Source organism: Ranitomeya imitator, chromosome 7 (genome assembly GCF_032444005.1).
Source record: "Ranitomeya imitator isolate aRanImi1 chromosome 7, aRanImi1.pri, whole genome shotgun sequence".
Taxonomy (NCBI): Eukaryota; Metazoa; Chordata; class Amphibia; order Anura; family Dendrobatidae; genus Ranitomeya; species Ranitomeya imitator.
Genome location: NC_091288.1, coordinates 87657077 through 87683143, shown reverse-complemented (window position 1 = coordinate 87683143; position 26067 = coordinate 87657077). Strand labels below are relative to the sequence as shown.

At 44.8% G+C, this 26067-nt stretch overlaps 1 protein-coding gene across 1 annotated transcript in view; it reads left to right on the top strand.

Moving 5' to 3' along the window:
• LOC138644785 (caspase-8-like) overlaps nucleotides 1-25471 on the top strand; it is a 203408-nt gene extending 177937 nt beyond the window's left edge. Inside the window, exons 9-10 of the mRNA XM_069733595.1 lie at nucleotides 22032-22236; nucleotides 25088-25471. Coding sequence (XP_069589696.1) covers nucleotides 22032-22206 — 175 coding nt within the window. The 3' untranslated portion in view covers nucleotides 22207-22236; nucleotides 25088-25471. The remainder of the gene's footprint in view (nucleotides 1-22031; nucleotides 22237-25087) is intronic.
• Nucleotides 25472-26067: the final 596 nt, after the last annotated feature.

Here is a 26067-nt window from a genome sequence, read left to right as displayed (position 1 = left end):
TGAAGAAGAGTTGTATGTGTCCTAACCTGAAGGTTATTTCTGGAAAGGGGAAGAACACTTTGTTAGCTACAATAATCTGGAACACAGTTAAAAAGCGTATATGACTAGGTTTTTGCTATCCCATTTGAGTGCATCTTGCTGTACGGGCAGAGACCCTGATTCCACTGATGTATCGCTTACTGAGCTGCTTGCTGCAGTTTTGATACACTCACTGTTTTCTCTGCTGTAGAACAACCAGTTCTCTGAATGCTGAGCTCTGCATAACCCTGAACACACCACTGATTGCAGCTTTCTGTGTACACTGTGTGAGTCGCCCGTCAGGGCAGTGGGGTACTCGGTGCCGGGTCTGGTTGCAATTAAAGGTGTGGTCACTGTGGCAGCGACCCGGTCCGTGGCCCTGGGCGCCCAAGTAAAAGGGACGGTCTTTAAAGGGGTTGTGGAAATAATGAAAGTTCGTGACGCCACCTGTGGTTCTCGGTCAGAGGTGACCGACGATGCTTAAAGGGGTCCTCTGGGGGCGATGGTGCTGCAGCAAAGATGGTACCGCTTCCCACAGGTGAAGTGGAGTCCCCAGCGCTTCCGGTGTGTTTGGCAGGGATGGTGAATGCCGGCAAATAAATAAAGGACACAGGATTGCAGTCTTTACCTGGTTTACTGGTGTTAAACAGCCTCAGTCCAGGGTACCGGCAACAGGTAAAGATGGAGTCTAGGCAGCCCAAAGACAGGTGGAAATCCCCTTGACAGGTCAGTTTGGGAGCCTTCCACTATGCACGGGTCTGTGGTCCCTTGCTGCCTGAAGCTCTCTAACAAGGCCCTCTTTCTACCCTGTCCAGGGACAGTACCTGCACGGTAGGCAACTTGAGCCATCTCTTTGGGGTCTCTGTCTACGGTGATTCCGGACTCTGATTGCTGCTGTACTTCAGGTATTATGTGGGCAAGTCCCTTTTAGTTTCCTGCCCTCCGGTTCTGCTGCGGGACCTGAAGTTCCTCATGACCTCAGGCTCCCGGTGCCCGGTTTCTGCGCTCAGCTTAGGGAGACCCAGTAACAGTCCTCCTCTAGCTCCTACGTCCTTCTGTGCTCCTTCACTGTCTGCTACCAACTGTCAACTCTCTAGCAACTGCCTAACAACTGACTCCTCCTTTCAACCAGAGAGCAGCTCCCCTCAAGTCGGGTGTAGAGCTCCCCTTCTGGCCTGGAGTCAAAATGCGATATAGTTACGATCTTGCAGTGTCTGACACGCTCCTGCGATCAGGGACCCCGCTGAGAATCGTACGTCGTAGCAGATCGTTTGAAACTTTCTTTCGTTGTCTAGTGTCCCGCTGTGGCGGCATAATCGCATGGTGTAACAAAGGTGTGCACGATATTGTATACGATGTGCACATAGTAACCAACGGCTTCTACATCGCACATGCGTCATGAAATTATCGCTCCAGCGTCGTACATTGCAAAGTGTGACAGCAGTCTACGACGCTGGAGCTGGAGCGATATTGTTACGAAGCTGGAGCGTTATGGATCGTGCCGTCGTAGCGATCAAAATGCCACTGTGTGACGGTACCCTTAGGCAAACATAATTGTAAAAAAAAAAATCTTTAAAGAGAGATATGAAACTCAGTGACAGACACAGACTGGTCTAGAGATATGAAGAGGTTGTTAGATATTACATCTTTTTATCCTGTGAAATCCAAATTGCAAAGTTGTTGCTCTTGAAACTGCAATAGATCTACAGGGATGACAGCAGATGAGATTTTCTGTTTGTTGTTTTTGTTATTAATCCATGCCTAATTTATTTTATTAACATTGCTCAGCCCCTTAAAGGGGTTGTCCCACAACCAAAGTACATTTTAATCAATAGATCTTGGAATAATAATTAGTTCCACAATTGGATGTGCTAAAAACATATTCCTATGCTGACAGGGCTGGTTTTAGGCAAAGTGGGGCCCTAGGCAAAAGTTTAAAATGGGGCCCCAAATGCTAACCTATTGCACATCACACAGAAGCATTTCTGTTGTATTTACATGCACTGAGTTCAGGCCGCTAAAAGAGTGTGATCGACAATATTGAAATTGCTCAACGCTTGTTTCCCGGCCTCTTTACACCAACTGAGAAAGAATGTTGGGGACAGAACGATCAATAATAGATCACTAACAGATCACCATACAGTATCATGTTATCAGCAGCATATCTACAGTTTACACCGGCGATGTGCTGCTGAGAACAATGATGTTTGTTCCAGCATAAACAATCCTATCACTCGATGAATAGGCAGCATTTTTCTTATTTAGTATAATACACCCCATAGCCCTCCATATATTATAATGTGCACCACAGACCTCCATATTGTAAAATGCACACCCCATAGTCCTTCCTATAATATAATGTGCCCTATAGTCCTCCATATAGTATAATACACTCCCCATAGTCCCCCTTATAGTATAATACACTCCCTATAGTCCTCCATATAGTATATAATTGAAGCGCCCCCAGACACAGGGCCACAGGTTACTCGGTACCGGTCCTCTCAGTCTCAGTTCTGGGGTTGTCACGGTGGCTGGACCCGGTCCGTGACCCTGCCAAGGGGCGTCCAATGAAAGGGGTGATGGTAGTTTGTCAAGGGTTCGTGACGCCACCTGTGGTGTTCGGTCAGGGCGACCGACGCTGCTTGGGGTCCACCGGGGTGATGTGATGGCAGCTAGATGGTGAACCTTCCCACAGGTGAAGTATGTCCCCAGGGCTTCCCAGTAAGGTGGATGATGATGGTGCGAGGTGCAGTCAATAACGAGGACACAAGGTTGCAGTCTCTTTACCTCTTTACTGAAGACTTCAGGATCCTCAATCCAGAGCACGGTTAACAGGGCTGTCTGAGACCGGCCGGTCCGAAGGCACAGCCAGAGTTCCCTTTGCAGGTGGAAATAGTTGCCTACCACTAGCGCCTGTGTGTTGTAGTGCTTCCCTGCTGAGCATTCGGGATAGTCCTCACAACTTCTATTCTCGTTCTCTCTAATTTGTTCCAGTTCTTTCTAGCTCTCCGTCCCCCAGGTATGTTATGGCTAGGACGCAGCCGTTTGACGGGAAGGCTCGGAGTTCTTCTGGGACCCTAGAGACGCCCCTCTCCACGCGTTGCCCCCTATGTCTGCTTAGGTGATGTTAGGTAGACCGCCAACCTATAATTAACTGTCCTGCGGAGTTTGAAGTAAGGCATAGAGTCAGTTACTTCCTCGGTGTTCCGGCCACCGGCTACACGCCTCAGTAGGATGTTGCCATTCTCTGGGCACGACTCCTACTGGCTCTCCTTTGTGCTTGATCTCGTTTCTCACTGTCCACAATATCCTTTGCTTCGTGTCTCTTTCTTAGGATACCACCGCGGGTGGTGCAGGCGCGGTTCCATAACGTTCTGTTCTAGTCGCTAGGTACCTGCCAGGTTCCCACGCCTGACAGGGACCCCCCTGAATCTTCCCCGCAACACCCCCCTGCCACGGGATGCTGCCTGGACAAAACCCAGTCAGCTTCTGGCTAACATCCTATCCAACCCCTAATTTTACCAGTGTGAGGAGTGGCCTAGTAAATAAAACCTTTTGCTCCCCCTAGTGGCCGGAGTGTGAAGTGTAATGTGTGCTGGTGATACCTGGTCAGATGAACTCCTTTAGTGCCATCAGACGTACCATCACTCCCCTTAGTGGCAGAGCGATACTACTGCAACGACCAGGTCTCTGGGGCGCTGCACTATACACTCCCGATACTACTCCATTTATTAGAATACACTCCTCTACATAGTATTATACACTTCCCTTATTCCTCCAAATGTTAAAATACACTGCTCAGTCCTCCATATAGTATAATAAACTCTTCATAGTGCTCCATATAGTATAATGCACACCCCATAGTCCTCCATGTATTAAAATACACTGCTCAGTCCTCCATATAGTATAATACACTCCTCATTGTGCTCCATATAGTATAATGCACCACCATAATCATCCATGCAGTACAATTCTCTTCCCATAGTATAATGCACCCCATAGTACTTCATATAGTATAACGTATTCTCCATAGTCCTCGATACAGTATAATGCAGCCACCCCACAGAGTATAACGCAGCCACACCATACAATATAATGTAACCCCCATATAATATATTGCAGTCCCACCATAGAATATATGGCAGACCCCATAAAATATAATGCAGCCTCCAAAGAATATAATGTCGCCCCCTTGTATAGTATAATGTAGCCCCTCCATAGAATACCATGTAGCCTTCCTATAGTATAATGCACCCCCCATAAAATATAATGTATCCCCCTCAGAGTATAATGAAGCCCTCATACAATATAATATAGCCCCCCATAGAATACAATGTATCTCCCTCATATAGTAAAATGTAGCCCCCTCAGAGTATGATGCAATCCTCCCTCATAGAATATAATACGGACCCCATAGAATATAATGTAGCCCATAGAATATAATACAGCCTACCTCCCCATAGAATATAATGTTGCTCCATCAAAGAGTATGATGCAATCCTCCCTCACAGAATATAATACAGCCCCCCATAGAATACAGCCCCCCTGCAAGAATGGCCTCACAGTCTAGTACTCACTCACTGAGCTTGGCTCGGTTCTCAGCGGTGGCACACAGAGGGTGTGTGATGAAGTGACGTCATCGTGCAGTGTCAGAAGCAGAGGGGAATGATAGGAGAGGGAGTTGGATGCGGCGGGGGTGGGAGTTGGCGCTGGCGGCAGGCTGGCCCCCCTGAATCATGGACCACATGTCAGCTGCGTGATGTGCCTCTATTAGCGGCACACCACTGGCTGGTAGGGGCCCCTGGGGGAGTGGGGGCCCTTGGCAGCTGCCTCGTCTGCTTGCTGCGAACGCCGACCCTGTGTACAGAGATAATCTTATAAATGTACAACAAAATGGCTGTATCTGACAGTCTGTACATACTACAGCTCCTGCTGAGGTGAGGAAACAAAAGAAAGCATACAGACAGGACAGCAGGGGATCTCAGCTGATTTTTTTTTGTGAGGAAAAGCTTTTGCTGATTGTTTTTAAACTTGCTTTACCTTAAGGTACCGTCACACTTAGCGACGCTGCAGCGATACCGACAACGATCCGGATCGCTGCAGCGTCGCTGTTTGGTCGCTGGAGAGCTGTCACACAGACCGCTCTCCAGCGACCAACGATGCCGGTAACCAGGGTAAACATCGGGTAACTAAGCGCAGGGCCGCGCTTAGTAACCCGATGTTTACCCTGGTTACCATCCTAAAAGTAAAAAAAACAAACAGTACATACTTACCTACCGCTGTCTGTCCTCCAGCACTGTGCTCTGCACTCCTCCTGTACTGGCTGTGAGCACAGCGGCCGGAAAGCAGAGCAGTGACGTCACCGCTCTGCTTTCCGGCTGACCGACGCTCACAGCCAGTACAGGAGGAGTGCAGAGCACAGCGCTGGAGGACAGATGGCTGTAGGTAAGTATGTAGTGTTTGTTTTTTTTACTTTTAGGATGGTAACCAGGGTAAACATCGGGTTACTAAGCGCGGCCCTGCGCTTAGTTACCCGATGTTTACCCTGGTTACCAGTGAAGACATCGCTGAATCGGTGTCACACACGCCGATTCAGCGATGTCTGCGGGGAGTCCAGCGACCAAATAAAGTTCTGGACTTTCTTCCCCGACCAGCGACAGCACAGCAGGGGCCTGATCGCTGCTGCCTGTCACACTGGACGATATCGCTAGCGAGGACGCTGCAACGTCACGGATCGCTAGCGATATCGTCTAGTGTGACGGTACCTTTAGAGAAAGCAGCAGCTGTGATCCCATGCTGTCTTACCTGTATCCTCTCTTTTGCTTCCTCCCCTGCCCAGGAGCTGTAGTATGATCAGATCATGTCCCTGTACAGTCAGACACAGCCATTACACAGTACACAGCAGGAGCACATTTATTAGATTATTTCAACACAGTAACTGTATTATTATTTTTAATACTTCCAGTTGTAAAACTTATTTTTATTCCGAGATCTATTAATTAAAATGTACTTTGTTTATGGGAAAATCTCTTTAAGTAATTTCATGCCAATAAGTGCGTACTTGAGCCTATAAATACACTTTCATCTACAGAGGCAAAACATGTCTCCTGGTGTGGAATTTCAAAACGTGTGGCTTAATGCCAAATGTTCAACTCGATTTCCACCCCATGTATGTAATAATTACATAAACATCTCTGCCTCCCTTAACTTTTAGTAACTCTTTCAGGGGATAACATAATAAAAACAGCAACATGCTACCTTTACTTTATGGCATTTTTATGTTGCTGGATTCCAAAACTTATACTTTTCTTATTTCTTTATCATTATAGTCGTATGAGGGCTTATTTTTACCGGATAAGTCATATGTTAGCAGAGCCTATTTGAAGTACATTTACAATAGGTATAAAATGTCTTCACACCCATGATAAATTGCCTAGAATCATTTGTGAACTTTTCCCACCTTTAATGTCACCATAATTTGCACAATTAATTAGAAAACAATCTCAAATCTTTTCAGGTGGAAAAAGAAAAATAAAGAACTAAAATAATGTGTCTGCATAAATATGCACACCCGTAAACTAATACTTTGCTGAACTAGCCTTTGAATTTTTTGGCTCTTTGAAGTGACAGTCAGTCTTTTGTTGTTGGCTCTCTGATCGAGCACTCCGCCCTCCAATCTGTGCCGTTTTTAATTGCAGAGGGACCCTACCTACCCATAAAATTCAGGTTTAAACCTAAGAAAGGATTCACATTAGGCAGGTTCCCAGAAAATAGGAGATTGCCTTGTCGTTGGCTGCTGGGCATGCATGAATTGGCCAAATTATGTGCTAATCATCTCCATTTTTTTCTTATCTATAGCAGTAATGGTATTCATATTTCATATTTACACGCTTTAGCACTGCAGAGTGCAACTTTATTTGTATGCTTTGAATTTCTGACAGTATACAGTCTGTTTTGGGTAGGAGTCTATCAGCAGAGCACATCTAGAATTGTCAATCTCTGCCCACCCTTCCTTGCAGTTGCCCTCCCAATCTGTGATATTGCGAAGGCATCTCCTTTTGGTAAAACATAGCCGGGTTTGTTTGTAAGGTAAGGCTATTGTCTCGCCACCCTAACCCATAGACCAGACATATGAAGAACACGGAGAGTTGTTGTCACATACAGTACACAGCCAAGAATTTCCAGAGACCCATGCAACTTCTGTAATGTTGCTGTAGGCTTCTTAGCCACCTTCTGAACCATTCTTCTTGTCTGTCCATCAATTTTTGAAGGACGTCAAATTCTAGGTATTCAGGAAACAGTGACTTTGAAGGGAAAAACCCAAAATAGGGTAAAACCCTAGTATAGGAGCCAGGCCGTACTTGCCACTAGGCATCTGAGAGCAGTTGCCTTGGGCAGTAGGTGGCGCAAAGAGTCAATACTTTCATTTTCATTTGAGGAGATGGGAGAGGGAAGGTGGTGTAGGTTCAAAAGATCAGCACTGCATGGGCACACAATAAAGTAATGTATATGGGAGCTTGCCGTCTGTATTTGTGGGTGCAATGTCTGTTTATGGGGAGTGTAGTCTGCATATGGGGTGCAATGTTTGCAATTGTGGTTTAATCTGTATATGGGGTTCAGACTATTTTGGGAGTTCAAGCTGTATATGGGGGTGCAGGATGTATATGGGGGTACATGGAGTACAGGCTGTATATAGAGTGTACATAGGGGTGCAGACTCTGTTGTGGGTACATGGGGTGCTGGCTGTGTGGTGGCTACATCGGGTTGCTGGCTATGTGAAGGGTAAATGAGAGTGCTGGCTACGTGTGATAGAGCAGAATGTAAGGGCCCCTTAGTGGAATTGAAGATTCAGTAAGAGGACAGTATGGGAGGTAGTATACAAAATGAGGTACATTGTATAAGCACAATACGAAGGGAGTACAGTGTGAAGAGTAGAAACTAAGAAGAGAGGGCATTGTGGGGAGGGTCACTGAAGATGGAGACAGTGTAGAGACTATAGTTCATAATGTAGGTACAGAGTGTAGGAAGGACCATGTATAGGCCATAGTGGTTAAGGGGAGTGGTTTAATAGTTATTGTTTGTAAAAAAGAAAAGAGGTTGGCGGCCATAGTTTATGGTGGTTATAGTATATACAGTGGACGATGTGTTAGGTGTCGAGTTTGCGCCGCTGCACAGGGGAAATCTCGCACCATGTCCTCTGCGGGCTCCCATTCTTCCCCAGCCGCAGTGGAGTCTGCTCAGCAGAGACGTCGGTCCTAGTGTCTGGCATAAGCTGATACTGTGCATCTGGTTACAGCTGCCGTCCCAGGTTCAGCCTTTGTAACCAGCATTGATCAGCAGCGAGCAGACGTTCCAGGGATTAAGTCCTGCTTTTGATCTACTGAGCATGCCTGTGGGACGACCTCTCATTGGAGGTCAGAGGTCACATGCCCAAGTCCTGTAGCAGCTCTGATTGGACCACCAGAAAGGTCCTGGAAGGCTGCAACTATAAAAGGTTCGCATGGCCGTTTGGCCATGCGCTAGTATAGACTTGACTATGTATGTGTGTGCTGAGAGATTGATACTGGTGAATGCTCCTAAATGATCCCCATCCCTTTGGTTGTTGTCTGGGTATTAGGGTGAGTGGAGCAAGCAGTCAGCGCCTAATAATGGCTTCTCAGCTACATTAACACTACTGGTCAGTGTAGGGTGGGAATTCCCGCTTGATCTCAGCATCTGACTCAAGGCGTCCTCAGGCGCGGGCTCATAAGCCACCAAGGGTCAGAGCGAGCTCAATCACCAGCGTAGTGGGGGTGAATTTCAGGGATCCCACTAGCGCCCATCTGCTGCATCCTGTGACTGCTAACAGGGCACAGCGTTTCCTTTGTTTCACTGCGTCTCTGTGAAGCAACAGAGTTCGTGTCAGTTCATACCGGGTGACGGAACCCATGTTTATTCCTGCCGCCATTACCTAGCAGCAGGTTTTTATCTCTGCACGGTGGACCCTTGGCTGCGAACACACCTTTTACTATCTTTATATTTATTCAGTGCGTTCCGCCAGCCCTAACACGGTGTGGAGGCAATATTTTATGGGAGAGAAGGCCATGTATAATAAGAGGGATAGTGTTGGTATAATTTTTTTGTGAGAGAACAGTGAGGGGCTATTATTTATCCAGGAGCACAGAGTAGGGTTTATTTAGGCACAGCTAGGACAGCTATGTTTATTCAGGCAGCATTATAATGACACTTTTATTTTTAATGGCACTGTGTTGGCATGTACAGCAGAAGACAGGAGAAAAGGGACGCCTTCTTAGACGAGCTGTGGCATCATGAGCAGATAAAGAAGAAAAGGATGTGAGCAAGTATAATCTGATAAGATGTCACCTATAAGGTACTTGATCTAAGGGTGCATTTAGATGACCGCCAACTTGTTATATGGCGGTCATTTAATAGCCTGCTTAGGCTGACCGCACTTTCATGTGCCCAAACTGATTCTTAATATGATCATTCTGTGCACTTAGAATAGCATGGTTCTTGGCAGAACATGTTTACACAGGATAATCTGCTCCCCAGAACAAGGATATATAAGCAAATAAAAAATTATTTCACCTGACGAACTAATGTTTTGCTCATACATCAGGTGATTGGCAGCGTGCTTAGATAGGCCCTCAATCAGTACTTGATCGGCCAGTGTAAATGCACCAGAGTAATTTTAGAAGATTTTTTTTTAGGAACATTAATTATAAGCAGATCGGTGGGGAATCCAGTTCTTAGAACCCCACCAGTCACTTTAAATACAAATTAATATTGCGCAGTTGAGTAGACAAGAGCACACTTATACAGCAGAGTACAGATGCATTAGGAGATCATAGGCTTCTACCTCCTAAGCTTCATACTACTTAGGCTACGTTCACATTGGCGTTCCGCCAATGTGCGTCGCTGTTGCGCCGGCGACGCAGCAGCGACGCAGCGGCGACGCGCCCCTATGTTTAACATAGGGGACGCGTGCGTTTTTTGGGTGGCGTTTTTTGACACTTGCGTCGTTTACGACGCTAGCGTCGGACGCAAGAAAATGCAACAAGTTGCATTTTCTGTGCGTCCGATTCTCGTCAAAAAACGACGCACGCGTCGCAAAACGCGCGCGTTTTTGCGTGCGTTTGTGCGCGTTTTTTCGTTCGTCGTGCTTTGCGTCGCCGACGCAGGGCGGCGCAACGCTAATGTGAACGTAGCCTTAGAGGTCTTTTGAGCAATTGATGGAGTCTCAGGATCACAATGATCTTTCAGAATAAAAGATCGATGTGATCTACCAAAAGATCTGCCAAAATTTAAGTTACTCTTTAATTGTGTAATGGTACTACCAGGGGCAGATTAAGAGTATCCAGGGCCCTGGGCTGTTTAGAGGGCATGGCCCCTCCAGCACCTGATGTGTAATGTGACATGTCACATGATCTCCTTTGACAGATCATGTGATCGGTGACGTGATTGATTATCACACAGGTGCTTTGGTGCACATCTGAAGATGCAAAATGACAGACAGTTTGTACCCTTACGTACAGGACTATAAATAACATAGCGTCCAATAGAGGATACTGTGTAATAAGAAACGGCACTATATATAACAAGAGGATGCTAAAGAATAGTGCGTATTGTTTAAAGGGGTCGTCCAAATCTAAATTTCATTTTCATCCTAAACTCTATCAATTTAATGCAATATATTTTTCCTAATATTCGATACTTTAATTAAAAATTCCCTACCACGGTATGGATCGCCCGCTAGGGCCCTGGGGTACTCGGGCCGGGTCCGGAGGTCATTAAAAGGGTAGTCACAGTGGCAGTAACCCGGTCCGTGGCCCTGGGCATCCAAGTTAAAGGGAAAGTCTTTAAAGGGGTTGTTTTGAATAAAGAATGTTCGTGATGCCACCTGTGGTATTCGGTCAGGGATGACCGACGCTGCTTAAAAGGAGTGCACTGGGGATGATGATATTGCAGCAGGGATGGTATGGCTTCCCACAGGTGAAGCTTGATCCCCAGAACTCCCGATGTAGTGGGTAAAAATGACAGGTGTAGTGCCGGGAACAATTGGAGGACACAAGGTTGCAGTCTCTTTACATTTTACTGGTAGTATGCAGCCACAGTCCAGGGTACCGGTAACGGGTGATGGTGAGATCCGGCCAGCCTGGAAGCGATTCGGAGCCCCATTAACCAGGTGGAGTTGGAATCCTTCCTTACTGCACTGTAATGTGTGTCCCTTGCTGCCTAAGGCTTCACACAAAGTCCTCTCTCTGTGCTATATGTAGGACAGTACCCGCATGGCAGGCAACATGAGCCTTTTTACAGGTGTCCCTAGTTGCGGCAACTCCAGGCTCTATATGCTGCTGTGCCTTCGGGTGTAGTTGTAGACAGGCGACTTGAAATCTTCTGCCCTCCAGTTTCTGCTGTTGGGCATACAGTCCCACACAGCCTTGGACTCCCGATGTCCGGTTCCTGCGCTGATCCTGGAGGGAGCCCACTTGCAGCTCCCCTCCCAGTGTCTTTCCTCTCCTTTGCTTCTTCTCCCCTCACAGTCTCTTAAAATCTGACTGACTTCTGTCAGGAGCTGCAGATCCTTGTGTCTGCATGGCTCCTGCTCTCCTCTTGACTCTCTTCCTCCACTCCTCACTCCTCTCTCCTCAGACTCACAAACTCCTCCTCCAGCAGAATATTACATAGGGAAGCTCCCCTGAAACTGAGTCTAGAGCTCCCCCTTCTGGCCTTGAGTCAGAACAGTGTTGTGGGTACATGTTACTTGTTAAAGGGATCCTTGTTGCTTCCAGGCATGGCATCACCCTCCCTATGAGGAAGGCAATACCACTGTAACAACCGGCTTCCTGGGGTGTTACAGGTACACTAAGGCTGGGTTCACACTGCGTTAGTGTGACCCGTTTAACGGACTACGTTACACCGCGGCATAACGCGGTGTAACGTAGTCCGTTAATGCCGCCATTACTTTCAATGGCGGACGCATCGCTAGCGCACGCCCACAATGGGCGTGCACTAGCGATGTGCCGTCATTGAGTGACGGACCCGAGACACGGGCTGCAGCGTTTTCCGGGTCCGTCACTGCCAGCACACTGCTAGCGCAGATGGAGCTAGCAGATGCTCCATCTGCGCTAGCGCTGTGCAAACGTCGGCACTTGCGCTAGTGCAGTCCGTTTAACGGATGTGTTGAACAGACTGCACAACGCAAGTGTGAACTTAGCCTAACTGCTTTATTTTTTTCCTGCTACTTCCTTTTCGATGATGGTTTATTTGAGAATCCCAGTGTATGCTGAGATACTCAAATGAAGTGTCATCATGCGGCAGATACTGCAGTCACTGCCACAGCCTCTGCCCTCTCCCTGAAACGAAACTTAAGTGATCTCCATTTCTGTGGCTGAACTACATCCTGCTCTACTGAGCATGCATCGGTTTTGAATGCCAATGTATGCTTAGTAAATCCATGTTCGTCTTAGTGCACAGTGACAGTGCGGTCTCTCATCAGTTCTGATAAGAAGTGACGAGTCAGCAACAAAGCGCACAGTGTAAGTAAAGTGTAAAGGTACCGTCACATTTAGCGACACTGCAGCGATCCAGACAACGATCCCGATTGCTGCAGCGTCGCTGTTTGGTCGCTGGAGAGCTGTCACACAGACAGCTCTCCAGCGACCAACGATGCCGGTCCACTGGTAACCAGGGTAAACATCGGGTTACTAAGCACAGGGCCGCGCTTAGTAACCCGATGCTTACCCTGGTTACCAGCGTAAACGTAAAAAAAAAAACACTACATACTTACCTTTCGCTGTCTGTCCTCCGGCGCTGTGCTTCTCTGCACTGTGAGCGCCGGCCAGCCGGAAAGCAGAGCACAGCGGTGACGTCACCGCTGTGCTTTCCGGCTGGCCGGCGCTCACAGTCAGTGCAGAGAAGCACAGCGCCGGAGGACAGACAGCGGAAGGTAAGTATGTAGTGTTTGGGTTTTTTTACGTTTACGCTGGTAATCAGGGTAAACATCGGGTTACTAAGCGCGGCCCTGCGCTTAGTAACCCTATGTTTACCCAGGTTACCAGTGAAGACATCGCTGAATCGGCGTCACACAAGCCGATTCAGCGATGTCTGCAGGGAGTCCAGCAACGAAATAAAGTTCTGGACTTTCCGCACCGACCAACGATGGCACAGCAGGATCCTGATCGCTGCTGCCTGTCACACTCAACGATATCGCTAGCCAGGACGCTGCAAAGTCACGGATCGCTAGCGATATCATTCAGTGTGAAGGTACCTTTAGTGAACAAAGACCAGCCCTGCCACCACAAGTGAGGTACTTATGATTAGAGTCAGCGAGACAGAGCACTTTACAGATGTAAAATAATGAACGTGTGAACGTGGCCTGTGCTAACTTACCAGTAGGGGCGTGAATACCAAATATGGCCCTGTATAGGACACAGTAAAAACAATAGGTTTGCTCACCTTGGTTGAAGACACAACCACTATAAAGGTGGCTGGGGGAAAATCCACCCAATGAAAAAATGATCAAAAACAGGATCAAGACACATTTAAAAACTGGCTGCACTGCTAGAGAGAACAGCTAAACTTTATATGGAGTTTATCCGAATCACTGTAAATTATGGCAGCTGTGAACTGATTGGTTAAATCTGAATATAACTACATCCCCACTTATAGGAAGATCTGCTGTTAAGGACTGACCTGGTTGGAGCAGTGATATTGCAACCACTAGGGGCAGCACTGGAAGGTAGCATAGTCTGGGATAGCCAAGGAGTCTGTACACTGGAACAGCAACGTAGTTTGAAGGAATAAGCAGAAATCATAGTCAATGAAGCCAGAGGTCATTTACCAGGAGCAGCAGTGTCATTTGAGGTGATAGCAGATGGATTGAGCTTGACTAGAGGCAGGTAGCTCAATAATCACATAAGGAAACAAAAGCAATCCCAGGTTTAAATAGGGTGTGCAATCAGGATGAACTAATCAAAAACTCAGGGTGGTGACCAACAGGAAACTCAGGGAGGAGACATCTGCAGCAACAACATAGGTACAAGTATTCGGGATAGCACAGAACTGTCCAGTGAGCTGAATAGCTCAGAAGGAAGAGCTGGTTCACAGGAGCTGATAGGTTCAAATCCTTACATATGCACACTTATGAAACTATATTAATTTAGTTTTGTTATTTAAAACCATTATTATTGGTATGATTTCTTTTACATGTCAAAGACCTGGCATTTTAACAGAGGTGTATAGACTTTTTATATCCACTATACCTTATAGATAAACTTTGATTTTTTATTTTTTTTTAGGGGGTTGGAGGGGAAGATGAAAACAACCTGTGAACATTTTTTCCATAAACTCAGTAACTCCAAAAATTATTACCTGCCAGGGTATAACTGACAATGAAGCTGTGCCTCTAACAGGCATGCAGTCATTGTTGACCAAGGTGCTGTTATACTAATTAAACATATACTTTTGGTGAAGGAATCTGAAATCTGTTTTTTATTTAAAAAGTCTCTAAAGTTTTCAACTAATGATATCTTTGTGCATCTGGGCAAGCCTGGGGATGAGGTCTTCTTTTGCTCCTCTGCCCCACCACCTGCCTCCTGTGTTTCTATTCAATCAACTTACGTCCTTCAATACTTTAAGGGCACTTCATCAAAAATGCAAAACAACAAAATCCCAGATTATTAAATGCTAGGAACAAAGAAGAGATCCACATGCTATATTAAAAACAATATTTTATTTATTAAGGCCACCAATGACAATACACCCTAAAAAACAAAAATAAAAAAGCAAAATGCCGTCTAGGGGACGCCAGATAAACTTAAATAGGAAAATTTCCCACTTGCAACACTAATCACATACATTTAATTATATCGTCGACCAAAGGAGATTCTTGAACAGGCAAAATCAATCCAGCAAATATCCAAAAACATATGCATTAATATACTCAGGCCCAAATATCCCTAATGCAGTCCGTAGTAGCAAGTATACCCTGTGTTAGAATTAACATACAGGGACATAGAAGAAATTCTTATCTGCCCACACTGCTTAGTGGCCCTTGGGATACATGCCAAAAAACCTTCCTAATGTAGAATACTATTTAGGCGATATAACATTGCCGATGTAAATGTAAAGGTAAAGTGAAGAGTTAATAGTTACCTACAACGTGGATGATCCTGGCGTCCCCTCACCCCGACGCGCGTTTCGCCGCCAGTTTCTTCCAGGGGCGTGTGTTTCTATGACTGGTCACTTATTATTCAGTAGCCTGCCTCCTTTTTTAAATTCCGTGCGGCCGTTGTTATTGGGTTGGGTGGCACCTGCGCAGTGTGATTCCAGGGCCAGCCTTTAGGTCTTCAATAACATGACACCAATGGCAGCGTATGCTTAGATTGAGATCTCAGCTCAACGATGTCTCCATTAAGCAGTAGCTGTTGTCTCCTTGGCAGTAGCTGTCTAGCACATCTCAGACATCACTAGTCGGCAATTGAAAGCAACGGATCTTGACCATTTGCATGCCCAAGTTAGAAATGACAATTGGTGTTTGATGTAGATAAGGTCATGAACTTGGGCATAGGAAATAAAATATATAATTACTGTATGTACCAAATGGTAAAACACTGGGTAAAACTATCAATGAAAAAGACTTGGGCATATGGGTGGATGGCAAACTAAACTTTACTGGCAAGTGCCGGCAGCTGTTGCCAAGGCTAATAAAATAATGGGATGTGTTAAGAGGCATAGTTTGTCTCTATACAAGTCACTAGTGCGGCCACACTTAGAATACTGTTACAATTCTATGCTACATTATATAAGAAGGACATAGGTGAACTAGAGCTGGTGCAATTAAGAGCTACCAAGGTTAAGCGAATGGGTGGACTGCAACATCAAGGTTATTAAACTTGTGGTTATTCAGTTTGGAAAAATAAAGGTTTAGGGAAGATCTTAGTACAATGAACAGATATACAATAGGACAGTAGAGAGATCTTTCTAATTCAAAGACAATGTCAATATGCCTCATTGGGGTTTTGCCAATATTGGATAATTATTTTGTTTTTGCCTTCCCAACATTTAACCCCAATTGGAATTTTTTTTCTAATTTTTCAGTACATTTTATTGTAAATTGAATGGAGTTAATTGTTTTTGTAAGTGAAATGACAACTCACCTGCACAAACCAAGTGTGACACTGGTGGGTGTGGACCACTATGCCATGGGAGGGATGTGACTAAAGGCCCCGTCACACATAGCGACGCTGCAGCGATACCGACAACGATCCGAATTGCTGCAGCGTCGCTGTTTGGTCGCTGGAGAGCTGTCTCCAGCGACCAACGATCCCGAGGTCCCCGGTAACCAGGGTAAACATCGGGTAACTAAGCGCAGGGCCGCGCTTAGTAACCCGATGTTTACCCTGGTTACCATCGTTAAAGTAAAAAAAAACAAACGCTACATACTTACCTATCGCTGTCTGTCCTCGGTGCTCTGCTTCTCTGGTCTGGCTGTGAGCACAGCGGCCGGAAAGCAGAGCGGTGACGTCACCGCTCTGCTTTCCAGCTGACCGGCGCTCACAGCCAGACCAGAGAAGCAGAGCGCCGAGGACAGACAGTGATAGGTAAGTATGTAGCGTTTGTTTTTTTACTTTTAGGATGGTAACCAGGGAACTGCATTACTGCACTAGAAATATGAAAAATGAGAGCTTTTAGCGCATAAAAATGGCCATATTTATGTGTACCTCGTAGCCACTTTACGGCATCTCTCTTATACGAGGTCCTACGCTTGACCTACCTCACTGAGAATAAACGTCTCCATCTGAATGGGTACATGTGAAACCTCTTCTTGGACTCAAATTCTCTCTTTCTGTGGAGGGGTATTGGACCTACTATAATTAAAACACCTGTGGCTAGGAGGCGGGGAGTGCACGATCAGAAGGCTAAAGAATACATTTCAAAAACCTGACCTGCACATCCAAACATAGACTGAATGTGAACAGGTGCTGAACCCAGAGTCGCCAACTCGTATATAGTTAAGTAAAAAGGGCAGCACACTGCAGCGCCAAAACATGCAAACTTGAAAACACGAAATTTGAACTGCATTACTGCACTAGAAATATGAAAAATGAGAGCTTTTAGCGCATAAAAATGGCCATATTTATGTGTACCTCGTAGCTACTTTACGGCATCTCTCTTATACGAGGTCCTACGCTTGACCTACCTCACTGAGAATAAACGTCTCCATCTGAATGGGTACATGTGAAACCTCTTCTTGGACTCAAATTCTCTCTTTCTGTGGAGGGGTATTGGACCTACTATAATTAAAACACCTGTGGCTAGGAGGCGGGGAGTGCACGATCAGAAGGCTAAAGAATACATTTCAAAAACCTGACCTGCACATCCAAACATAGACTGAGTGTGAACAGGTGCTGAACCCAGAGTCGCCAACTCGTATATAGTTAAGTAAAAAGGGCAGCACACTGCAGCGCCAAAACATGCAAACTTGAAAACACGAAATTTGAACTGCATTACTGCACTAGAAATATGGAAAATGAGAGCTTTTAGCGCATAAAAATGGCCATATTTATGTGTACCTCGTAGCCACTTTACGGCATCTCTCTTATACGAGGTCCTATGCTTGACCTACCTCACTGAGAATAAACGTCTCCATCTGAATGGGTACATGTGAAACCTCTTCTTGGACTCAAATTCTCTCTTTCTGTGGAGGGGTATTGGACCTACTATAATTAAAACACCTGTGGCTAGGAGGCGGGGAGTGCACGATCAGAAGGCTAAAGAATACATTTCAAAAACCTGACCTGCACATCCAAACATAGACTGAGTGTGAACAGGTGCTGAACCCAGAGTCGCCAACTCGTATATAGTTAAGTAAAAAGGGCAGCACACTGCAGCGCCAAAACATGCAAACTTGAAAACACGAAATTTGAACTGCATTACTGCACTAGAAATATGAAAAATGAGAGCTTTTAGCGCATAAAAATGGCCATATTTATGTGTACCTCAAGTTCAAATTTCGTGTTTTCAAGTTTGCATGTTTTGGCGCTGCAGTGTGCTGCCCTTTTTACTTAACTATATACGAGTTGGCGACTCTGGGTTCAGCACCTGTTCACACTCAGTCTATGTTTGGATGTGCAGGTCAGGTTTTTGAAATGTATTCTTTAGCCTTCTGATCGTGCACTCCCCGCCTCCTAGCCACAGGTAATAATAATAATAATAATTTTTATTTATATAGCGCCAACATATTCCGCAGCGCTTTACAAATTATAGAGGGGACTTGTACAGACAATAGACATTACAGCATAACAGAAATACAGTTCAAAACAGATACCAGGAGGAGTGAGGGCCCTGCTCGCAAGCTTACAAACTATGGTGTTTTAATTATAGTAGGTCCAATACCCCTCCACAGAAAGAGAGAATTTGAGTCCAAGAAGAGGTTTCACATGTACCCATTCAGATGGAGACGTTTATTCTCAGTGAGGTAGGTCAAGCGTAGGACCTCGTATAAGAGAGATGCCGTAAAGTGGCTACGAGGTACACATAAATATGGCCATTTTTATGCGCTAAAAGCTCTCATTTTTCATATTTCTAGTGCAGTAATGCAGTTCAAATTTCGTGTTTTCAAGTTTGCATGTTTTGGCGCTGCAGTGTGCTGCCCTTTTTACTTAACTATATACGAGTTGGCGACTCTGGGTTCAGCACCTGTTCACACTCAGTCTATGTTTGGATGTGCAGGTCAGGTTTTTGAAATGTATTCTTTAGCCTTCTGATCGTGCACTCCCCGCCTCCTAGCCACAGGTGTTTTAATTATAGTAGGTCCAATACCCCTCCACAGAAAGAGAGAATTTGAGTCCAAGAAGAGGTTTCACATGTACCCATTCAGATGGAGACGTTTATTCTCAGTGAGGTAGGTCAAGCGTAGGACCTCGTATAAGAGAGATGCCGTAAAGTGGCTACGAGGTACACATAAATATGGCCATTTTTATGCGCTAAAAGCTCTCATTTTTCATATTTCTAGTGCAGTAATGCAGTTCAAATTTCGTGTTTTCAAGTTTGCATGTTTTGGCGCTGCAGTGTGCTGCCCTTTTTACTTAACTATATACGAGTTGGCGACTCTGGGTTCAGCACCTGTTCACACTCAGTCTATGTTTGGATGTGCAGGTCAGGTTTTTGAAATGTATTCTTTAGCCTTCTGATCGTGCACTCCCCGCCTCCTAGCCACAGGTGTTTTAATTATAGTAGGTCCAATACCCCTCCACAGAAAGAGAGAATTTGAGTCCAAGAAGAGGTTTCACATGTACCCATTCAGATGGAGACGTTTATTCTCAGTGAGGTAGGTCAAGCGTAGGACCTCGTATAAGAGAGATGCCGTAAAGTGGCTACGAGGTACACATAAATATGGCCATTTTTATGCGCTAAAAGCTCTCATTTTTCATATTTCTAGTGCAGTAATGCAGTTCAAATTTCGTGTTTTCAAGTTTGCATGTTTTGGCGCTGCAGTGTGCTGCCCTTTTTACTTAACTATATACGAGTTGGCGACTCTGGGTTCAGCACCTGTTCACACTCAGTCTATGTTTGGATGTGCAGGTCAGGTTTTTGAAATGTATTCTTTAGCCTTCTGATCGTGCACTCCCCGCCTCCTAGCCACAGGTGTTTTAATTATAGTAGGTCCAATACCCCTCCACAGAAAGAGAGAATTTGAGTCCAAGAAGAGGTTTCACATGTACCCATTCAGATGGAGACGTTTATTCTCAGTGAGGTAGGTCAAGCGTAGGACCTCGTATAAGAGAGATGCCGTAAAGTGGCTACGAGGTACACATAAATATGGCCATTTTTATGCGCTAAAAGCTCTCATTTTTCATATCTCTAGTGCAGTAATGCAGTTCAAATTTCGTGTTTTCAAGTTTGCATATTTTGGCGCTGCAGTGTGCTGCCCTTTTTACTTAACTATATACGAGTTGGCGACTCTGGGTTCAGCACCTGTTCACACTCAGTCTATGTTTGGATGTGCAGGTCAGGTTTTTGAAATGTATTCTTTAGCCTTCTGATCGTGCACTCCCCGCCTCCTAGCCACAGGTGTTTTAATTATAGTAGGTCCAATACCCCTCCACAGAAAGAGAGAATTTGAGTCCAAGAAGAGGTTTCACATGTACCCATTCAGATGGAGACGTTTATTCTCAGTGAGGTAGGTCAAGCGTAGGACCTCGTATAAGAGAGATGCCGTAAAGTGGCTACGAGGTACACATAAATATGGCCATTTTTATGCGCTAAAAGCTCTCATTTTTCATATTTCTAGTGCAGTAATGCAGTTCAAATTTCGTGTTTTCAAGTTTGCATGTTTTGGCGCTGCAGTGTGCTGCCCTTTTTACTTAACTATATACGAGTTGGCGACTCTGGGTTCAGCACCTGTTCACACTCAGTCTATGTTTGGATGTGCAGGTCAGGTTTTTGAAATGTATTCTTTAGCCTTCTGATCGTGCACTCCCCGCCTCCTAGCCACAGGTGTTTTAATTATAGTAGGTCCAATACCCCTCCACAGAAAGAGAGAATTTGAGTCCAAGAAGAGGTTTCACATGTACCCATTCAGATGGAGACGTTTATTCTCAGTGAGGTAGGTCAAGCGTAGGACCTCGTATAAGAGAGATGCCGTAAAGTGGCTACGAGGTACACATAAATATGGCCATTTTTATGCGCTAAAAGCTCTCATTTTTCATATTTCTAGTGCAGTACTGCAGTTCAAATTTCGTGTTTTCAAGTTTGCATGTTTTGGCGCTGCAGTGTGCTGCCCTTTTTACTTAACTATATACGAGTTGGCGACTCTGGGATCAGCACCTGTTCACACTCAGTCTATGTTTGGATGTGCAGGTCAGGTTTTTGAAATCGCTGAATCGGCGTCACACACGCCGATTCAGCGATGTCAGCGGGACCTCAACGATCAAAATATGGCCCAGGCCATTCCGACACGACCAGCGATCTCACAGCAGGGGCCTGATCGCTGGTACGTGTCACACATAGCGAGATCGCTACTGAGATCGCTGTTGCGTCACAAAACTTGTGACTCAGCAACGATCTCGCTAGCGATCTCGCTATGTGTGACGGGGCCTTAAGAGTGTTCCGGGTCTTCACTAGGGCCTCTGATCGTGAAGATAGGCTGGGCTGCCAGTAGACAGCAGGTAACACCCCTAGGCAGTTCCCAGGAGTGCAGCAACTAACTGGAAGGTCAGAGACACCATAACCCGGTACATGAGGGCGAGACTAGAGCATAGTCAGATGGTTTGAGGTCAGGACAGGCAATATGGGTTCACTAGTCAAAGCAGGAGACATGAAGGGAAATGTCAAACAAAAACTGGTAAATAGGCCGAGTCGATAACAGGATACAGAATACAAAGGTATACATGAATCAGATACTATCAGGCTATGATCCAACATTTGGAGGTGGAATGGAGGGTGGAGTAGCCTGATATATCACCTACTAGCAGGTGATAGACTGGAGAAGAAAATCTCTGCAGGACAGAATGGATACAAATTCCTGCAGAGTACGGCCGCGTCCCACTATGACTGTCAACTAGCCATAGGCAACTCACAGCTATGGTCAGGTACTGGGTGGAGCAGAGTGAAACAGACAATGAGTAAGGTGGCACTTAAAAGGTATGCAATTGACCGGTGTAACATCAAGCCATTATTTATCTATGTCAATTGGACTTTTGTTCATTTCTAAAAGATAATTTTTTTGAGTCTCATAGGAATAGAGAGACAGCTTTTTTTGGTTCACATTTGGGATGCTGAATAATTCAGCAAGTTTCTAGGTAACATGGTATGCCAGAGGGAGTAAAATAAGACACCTAACAATACTAGATGAGGAAATTAATATCACTACTTTTTCAATTACATGTATTGCAAATAGGTAGTGCGTGAAAAGTTTTTCTAGGAGTGTTACTTTATCAATGTACTTCTTGTGTTCTTGCTTTGACATTATTGTAAACTAACAAGCACATTTTTTCTTCATTTTTAAGCAAAATGGACTTGACAAGAATTTTGACAAAGGTGCAAGAGAAGACAGCAGATGAAGTGTATAAAATAGAAAAAAATGGGCAATATCTAAATGTGAAACAGATGCCAACCTATCAATCTACATTGCGTAAAATACTGATTTTACCAATCCCATCCAATGGACAACAAACAAGCTGATGACCTCATTCATATTGAACATTTTACAGTGTAATATTCCTTTAATCTTGTAATATATTCTTTTTGTCTTGTAATTTAAAGAGTAAACTAAACTTTTTTTAATTTAATTATTGATCATCCTTTGCAAACTTATGAATCTTTTTTATATAATCCATTACCTTCATTTGTTTTTTTTCTCTCCCAAGCACCACACTGAAAGTGCTATTTTATCTGCCATGTTTATGCTATTTAGAAACTGCTTCCATCTGCTGGGCTAGCAAAAATTTGTAGTCAGAACCTATGCAAATTGTCTCTTCAGAGAGTTAGAGGACTAGAACTCTAGTGCCACGTATTGGAAGTAGCAATCCTAACAGTCAACGTGGACCCTTTAACGAGCCTTCTCACATGACTTAGGATAATAGCCAAACCAGAATCTCAATTTGCAGACACTGTGTTTCAGGATACTGCCCCTCATCAGGGCAAAGTGGAGATCTGGTTTGGCTGATTGAGAGGCGTCTGACCGGGATCCAAGAAGTATCTCCTTGCGGAGAGTGACATGTCAGAACCTACAAACACTCTCACTAGCTAAGCATTGGGGAGGGACCATGAGAAATTCACAAAGGGAGGATCAATGTAAACAGGATCTTAGCCGGGATTCTTGGAGCTGAGCGGACGTGCGTGGGCAGAGCTTCCCTCATCCTGCTAAACATCATGCAAACAAACCAGTTTCTTGGGGGCCAAATTTCCATTATTTGTTTATGAAGGTGAAGTCAGGGGCTGAGCTGACTTGGACTGCAGTCGGTGTTTGAGATCTCCAACAGAGCGGCCGGAAAAATCCTGGGGTGCTGCAAGCGGTGAAGGAAACAGCGGACATTTTAACATCCAGCGATACTATGAGGTGGCATGGAGAGAGAACCTGCGACGTGCCCAGCCATTTGCTGCTTACTCGTGGTGCCGGTTCCTTACTTGGCTAGGGGTGCTTCTGGGCACTCCAAGTTATGTAGTACAGTGGCGGTGGGGATAGTGAGTCCTTTCCTGCCAGTGGATGGAAGAAAGTGAGGAAACTTCTGTGTCTTAAGGTACCTTCACACATAACGATATCGTTAACGATATCGTTGCTATTTGTGACGTAGCAACGATATCGTTAATGAAATCGTTATGTGTGACAGCGACCAACGATCAGGCCCCTGCTGGGAGATCGTTGGTCGCTGAATAAAGTCCAGAACTTTATTTCGTCGCTGGACTCCTGCTGACATCGCTGGATCGGCGTGTGTGACACCGATCCAACGATGTCTTCACTGGTAACCAGGGTAAACATCGGGTAACTAAGCGCAGGGCCGCGCTTAGTAACCCGATGTTTACCCTGGTTACCATGCTAAAAGTAAAAAAAAACAAACACTAGATACTTACCTACCGCTGTCTGTCCTCCAGCGCTGTGCTCTGCACTCCTCCTGTACTGGCTGTGAGCCGGAAAGCAGAGCGGTGACGTCACCGCTCTGCTTTCCGGCTCCCAGACAGTACAGGAGGAGAGCAGAGAAGCAGAGCGCAGCGCTGGAGGACAGACAGCGGTAGGTAAGTATGTAGTGTTTGTTTTTTTTTACTTTTAGCATGGTAACCAGGGTAAACATCGGGTTACTAAGCGCGGCCCTGCGCTTAGTTACCCGATGTTTACCCTGGTTACCGGCATCGTTGGTCGCTGGAGAGCGGTCTGTGTGACAGCTCTCCAGCGACCAAACAGCGACGCTGCAGCGATCCGGATCGTTGTCGGTATCGCTGCAGCGTCGCTATGTGTGAAGGGGCCTTTAGGCCCCTTTCACATATCAGTTTTTGCCATCAGTCGCAATCTGTCGAATTTTGCAAAACATGTGTTGATTAAAAAAAGCATAAAGTTGGCAGATAAAGTAGCACTTTCAGGATCATGTTTGACAGTGAAAGCAAAATATGATAATGTAGTATATTACAAAGATTACAATACTACAAAGCCTGAGTCTGATCAATTATTGCATAAAAAAAAGTTTAGCTACTCTTTGCTGAATGTTCTAAAATCATCATAGAATATTAAAATTAGACAATTCAACTGTAACAAATCTGCACTGAATTAGGCTGATTTCACACATCCGTATTTCACGGTCCGAGTACAGATCAAGATCTATGGAATGATGGATTGGTTACCGATCTTTTGACACAAACTCGATAGCATTATTGGCATACAGTATATGAGGCTGTTGAGCTTGAGTCAGGAGACTCGGGGACAGTGAAACATGGATGTGGGAAACAAACTGTAAAAATAGATAATAGTAAAATGTTATGCGGTTATAATGATGGTAATCACTCTTAAAGGGGTTGTCCATGAACAAAGTACATTTTAATTAATAGATCTATGTATAATAATAGCTTCCACAATTGGATGTAGTAAATAAAATGATCTCGTGCTGAGATAATCTTATAAATGTGCCCCTGCTGTGTACTGTGTAATGGCTGTGTCTGACCGTGCAGGGACATGGTGTGATCATACCACAGCTCCTGGACAGGTAGGGAAGAAAAGAGTATACAGACAGGACAGCAGGGGATCACAGCTGATTATTTCAGTGAGGTTTCAAAACAAGTAACAAATGAATTATGGCACCTCACAGAAACAATTGCCTGCGATTCTATGTTGACATTTCTGTATACTCTCTTTTGCATCCTCCTCTGTGGTATATTCAGACTATGTTCCACGTTAAAAATAGAACATCCTGGAAAAATGTACCACTGGATTATACATTTCAGATCAGTATGTGTAGATGGTCCTAATTCTTGGCCATTACAACTTTTTTTTTACCATTTAATGTTCAAATATGTGTTATTGCTTTTATTTGTCATTGGAGGTCAAAGTGCTGGATTTTCTTTTCTTTCTTTTCAGATACATTCACCCCCTTCCAACCGAGAATTCTATTCTTGCACTCCCCATGGACTCCATATGTGAGCTGGACGTTTTTCCTCTATGGGAAAGCAATCTATGCAGATTTTAGGGACCAATTCACATAATGAAATTTGCAGCATCGTCACCTATACATTGCAGACATGTTTTTGACTAACCACTTATTTGAATAAACCATTACTATGCTATTGATTGAAGATGAGAAGCTAATTCAGAAATTATATAGTCAAACTTCCAATTGTATAGTCTTTAGAAAAATGTTTGTATGACTCGCTGTAAAACAACCTTCAATGTGATTGGTGCTATTTCAACATGTTAATGCTAATGTATTTTCTTGTGATATAAATCAATACCTCATATAGCTCATATAGCAGAGTTTTTGCTTCATTTTCAGAGGTATAATTTGAGGGTCCTGGACTTCAATGCATAATCTGTAACGGGACCCCTAAAATCTATTTGCCACTTATACTACTGATGTATTTATAATAATAATAATAATAATTTTATTTATATAGCGCCAACATATTCCGCAGCGCTTTACAAATTATAGAGGGGACTTGTGCAGACAATAGACATTACAGCATAACAATAAACACAGATCAAAACAGATACTAAGAGGAATGAGGGCCCTGCTAGCAAGTTTACAATCTATGAGGAAAAAGGGGAGACAATAGAGGTGGATGGTAACAGAATATGATGTGAGGAACCTGATTGTGGTTTAAGTCTTTTGAATGGGCCACACAGGGTTAGTTAGGTTAATGAGTTAAGACAATAGGCCAGTCTGAACAAATGCGTTTTTAGGGCACGCTTAAAACTGTGGGGATTAATTGCATGGGCAGACATACCACCTGTTCAACCCGTGTGGCCGCATCGGGGCCGAGAGGCTCCAGGAGGCCCCTGCAGGGCGGCTAATAATGAGGGCAATCTGGCCAGTTTATCTAGCCCCGGGGGGCCCCTGGTCT